Consider the following 4,653-nt stretch of genomic DNA (forward strand, 5'->3'; position numbering starts at 1 on the left):
TTTTTGGCCTTGTTAGAGCACCCATGAGTTTTTATCTTTTGTATGTGTGTTTAGTTTAGACTTAGGGTGATGGATCCTGAACGCAGAGTGTGTATCCCTTTGGTATTAGGGTCTACATATCTGTAAGAAACAAGGATTGCTTTGGGTTTTCCCTCTCAGTTGATACTGAATAGTACCTCCCAGAACTTCTAGTTAAAATGATGGTTGCATTTAAATGCAGAAAACACACAAAATATTATCGGGATCCAGTGTCCTGGTCTCACTTACGCTTGTTAAAAAAATACATGAATAGCTGTCACAGTTATGCCTGTTTGCAGACTGCTAATACTGAACAAGTTCTGTGTGTACTCAGGTATATATCCAGTGTAATATCTGAGCAAGTAGGATGCCCAAGTCAGAAAAAGGACTCATTAAAACAGGCCAAAAAAGAGTTTTCTCCAAAAGCAGATTTAAAAAAAGTCTACCAGAGTGTGATTCATATAGTATTATAAAATCATAAAATGAGTGTACCATCTTGTGCCTTTTTAAATAAGACCTTTTCTTGTCTTTGTGAGTGTTCAGTGGTGCTGGCCGAGTCCATCAGGCTTTGCCCGTATGAACCACTGCTGGTATTTTGGAAAGCTGGAATTTTGGAGTTGTCCTACAAAACCCCAACTGCTAGTTGGTTTCTGGAAGTCTTGAGCTTTTCCTCTTTAATGTTCTGGTGTCTGACATGAGGAGCTCTGAAAGTAGGTGATTTGGGGAAAGTATATCAAGTCAGATACAGTGTATAAGTAAAACTGTGAACGTGTCATGCATGTTGCCCAGAGCTATGTTTACTGTTCTGCATACAAAAGGGCATCTTTTTGACTGATGGAAATCACCTTACGTCAAAGGACTGTACTGTAATGGCATGTATTTAAACTACCTGAGAATTTGTCCAGAGTTTTCAGAGGATTAATTGCTATGTACATTGGCTCCTAAGGGAACACACCGCTAAAGCCCTTTATGCACCTCATAGTCTAGCTTGGACTCCAACTGACTAGACTGAAATGGTTCATTAAACTGCTGTCTTTTAGTCTGTCCTCTGATCTTTACAGTAAATATTAACAGTGAGGGTTTTTTCTTCTTTTTCCTGCCTCTTTATCGAATTCTCTCCTGTTTTCAGGAAGAAAAAGGACTTGGAAGCAAGTGAGACTCCGGCACCAACTCATGAAATGACAATTGTTGAGCAGCCAGAGCTATTCTACTTCATCATTTTCTTCTGGGTGCTGGTCTACTGCCTTTTACTCCTTCCTCAGCTTCTTAGCAACAAAGTTTGATCTCTGTGAGGTGTGGAAAAATAAAGGACGGTGGCTGGATTGCTTTGCATATCTGCATATGAATATGTTCCTTCAGGTGAAGCACAAACAGACGTGTAGGACCTGGTATTTGTGTTTATCATCAGGTTGTCCTCAATTTCTCTACTGTTGTGCTATGACAGTGTCTAAGCACATTTTATATTATGATAATTGTGTAAATATATATAAAAATGACCTGGTTTAGTAGACGCAATTTTGTACATTTGTGCCTTGCTTTATAAGATGCTAAATAAAACCAGATAATTATCAGTAGAAATATGAACAATTCAGAGCTCTAGTCTTCAAAAATGATTCTTCCGGCTTCATTTACTTAGGTAGGGCCTGAGAGCTGTGGAAGAGGGGTGGTGTTGACTTGCCCATGAATCTGGCCCGCCTGCAGGGGCAAGGCTAGAAATGTTTTTTCATGTTTTCTGTGGAATTCTTTGAGAGAACTGGAGGCAGAGCAGAGCTGCAGGTGGTGGAACATGCTGACCCCAGGAATTGATTACAACTCCAGTGGCAATCCAGTGGAGCAACAAAATCAGGTTGAGGGTTTATTTGGGTAGGGGAGTTTGGTTTTTTAGGATTTAAATTCATTTTTATGCTGCACCTTTTGTTATGTTTAATTTGCAGGAATAAATTGGGTATGGAGAAGTGTGAAGAACATACATACTAGCTGCTTCTTAGGAGGGATCATATGGGAAATCTTAGCCCAGAAACTTCTGTAGAGAATGCCTGAAGCAATACGCTTTTTGTACGTTACCAATGGTGGCCATCTTTGAAAAGATGTTCAAGAAGTTTAATAATTTTATCAGGAACAGATACCATGTTTTTGGTTTTGTGTTTTTTTGTGTTTTTGTTTTTGTGTTTTTGTTTTTGTTTTTAAAGAAGTACCTCACTGCTTCTGAGGCTGCTTCTGCTTCCTTATCTTTGCTGCTTTTACTTACCAGATCACGTGAAGGTTTCTCCTCTTTAAAGATACAAAAAATAATAGGTAACCTAATTTGCTGAGGCTACTGTTAAGGCACAAATGCATAGTAAAAGGATAGAAATATCCTTTAAGTGCCCAAATCAATAGAGAAAGAAATTACAGATGTAAAACTAAATACAGAGAAATGTTGACAGCAGGTATTGACTTTCTAGTGCAACTGAAGAGACTCCTGTGGCTTGTCCATAGACACAGTTGAGCCACTTCTGCATCTTGTAATTTTTGTCCACATCAGTGATCACTTTAGGATATTTGATTCAGGATTTTTGCCAGAGAAGGTGCACCCGTGCATTCAGGACAAAAGAGAAGTCTTCAATTTAATAGCAGTAACTTTTCTCTGTGTGACTTTTACTGAAGTCACTATTTTTCATTGGCACATTTTGAGTTTCATGGTATGCTTTATGAGACTATGTCGTGTTGCTGCTTCCACCTGAAAATTCTTAAGGTTGACTGCAATGTGCTTCATAAAATGAGCAGTTTCATAATTTACATTGAGTGAAAGTTACAACACGTGACTAGAAGTTTTACATATTTTGTTTTAGCATAAGGTGTATCTCTGCCCTGGCTTAGTTTTCAGCTGAACTAATAGCACCTGGGATCAGGACATATCAGAATATATAGCAATTTATTTGCAGGTATTTAAAACCTGTTTGTAGTCATGTTATCTGCTGGGGTAATCCTAACCATCCATCACACTTCATTCTTCTTTATAACCTTTTTGTTTCCCTGGGATTTTTCTTCCAAGCTGCAGTTAGAGTTCAATAGCAGCAGTGCACGGCAGGAGATCTTAAACACTGAAGGTAAAATTCTGAACCTCTTTCAGTCAACAGAAAGCTGAAATCTTTCCTATTCTGTCCTGACACCATTGACTAGAGCTGCATTCACCCCGTGAACCTAAAAATAAGATCCTTTGTGCTTGGTGAGGAACAGATCCAAACTTCCCAAGTTAATTCAGTGTAAATCAACATAAGTAAAAAAATAGTCTTTCATCTTACTGATGAAAATGTTCAACATTTTGAGTCATCTAATTTTGTGATGCATGAACCTGTTTGTGCCTGTTGTTGAAGACAGTGATACCTTCTTCCAAAAGAAAACCTGTATTAGAATTTTTGAAGATGTTTTCTTGAAGTAGGCTAAAATATAACATTGAAGAGCTAGTGCTTTTTCTCTCAAAGAATAAAACTTAATACAAGAAACTTTATATCCTTATCCTGAAAACTAGTGAATACCAGGCTGGGGCATGGCAGCTATTTAATAGCAGCAAGTAGCAATGTACATTAATTTGGAGCAAAAGTGTTGACAGCTCTTCATTATGTGCCACTCTTCATAGGCTCCTTGGGTTTATGACAGCTTTTTCTGAGCCTTTGTATCTTTCTCTCTGGTTCTTCCATGTTTCTTAGTCTTCAGCAGAGGTTATCTGTAGTTGGATTACAATCTTTTCATAGAACTTTACAGCTATCAAAGTTCAATCAAGTAAAGTAAGCTCCCTTCTGTCTTCTCTCCTTCCTCCTAAGAAAATTAATCAGAATGAGCAGGTCTTTGGATGTCTCATCTAAACAACTGACATCCATAAAGAATGGAAATGTGAATGGGAATGCACTGATGCTGGCAATTTCATTACACAGTATTTTCTTCCAAGAGGGAGAAAACCCAGGGTTTTCTTTCTCACCTCCCACTGACTAACAGCAACAGAAGCAGTGAAATGAGCAGTTTAAATGCCAAACAGCATCCAGCAATTGTCTTGATCATCTCACCCAATGTTTTAACTGATGTATGCTTTCTAGCCTCTCCCATTAAGAGATGGAGATTGTTTCTTCCATGCAAAATAGATGAAAAAAAATACTAAATTAGTCCATGATACTTGGTATTAAGTTGCTTTCCATATTTGGGTTGGTTTGGTTGTGGTTTTGCTATAACAGAAGCAGCGTACCTTACTCAGCCATGCCATGGGTAAGAAGATCCAGGGTAAAGAGTTAAGAGTGATTATACCGGTATGGTCAACCGTGCATGAAAAGAGACTGAACTCTTCAGGAGTTTTGCCATTACTTGGAACTGCAAGAAGTGACATCTGCATAAGCTGCAGCTTCCCCCACTTAAATTGACTTGTCAGCCTGCATCTCTTCTTCCACAGTGCAAGATCCAATCCCTCAATGCAAGTGTCCTATTCTGAAAACATTGCTTGTTGTTAGACTTTGTGTCCTATTCTGAGCTTACAGTCTAAAAGCCTGATTGTGAAGCATTCACTCTGGCAAAGCCTGTTTTAACTTGCTGGTTAGAGGACTGGCTTGAGGTAGTGGAGGTTTTAAAGGCTGGTGGGCAATCTATCATCTCTCCATTTTCCAACAG

At 38.6% G+C, this 4,653-nt stretch overlaps 1 protein-coding gene across 1 annotated transcript in view; it reads left to right on the forward strand.

Annotated features, from left to right (window-relative positions):
• Positions 1–1,301, forward strand: part of CLMN (calmin (calponin-like, transmembrane)) — a 19,257-nt gene extending 17,956 nt beyond the window's left edge. Inside the window, exon 13 of the mRNA XM_009334803.1 lies at positions 1,148–1,301. Within this exon, the coding sequence (XP_009333078.1) occupies positions 1,148–1,301 (154 nt within the window). The remainder of the gene's footprint in view (positions 1–1,147) is intronic.
• Positions 1,302–4,653: the final 3,352 nt, after the last annotated feature.

This window comes from Pygoscelis adeliae, unplaced genomic scaffold, assembly GCF_000699105.1.
Source record: "Pygoscelis adeliae isolate BGI_AS28 unplaced genomic scaffold, ASM69910v1 Scaffold812, whole genome shotgun sequence".
In the NCBI taxonomy this organism is placed as follows: domain Eukaryota; kingdom Metazoa; phylum Chordata; class Aves; order Sphenisciformes; family Spheniscidae; genus Pygoscelis; species Pygoscelis adeliae.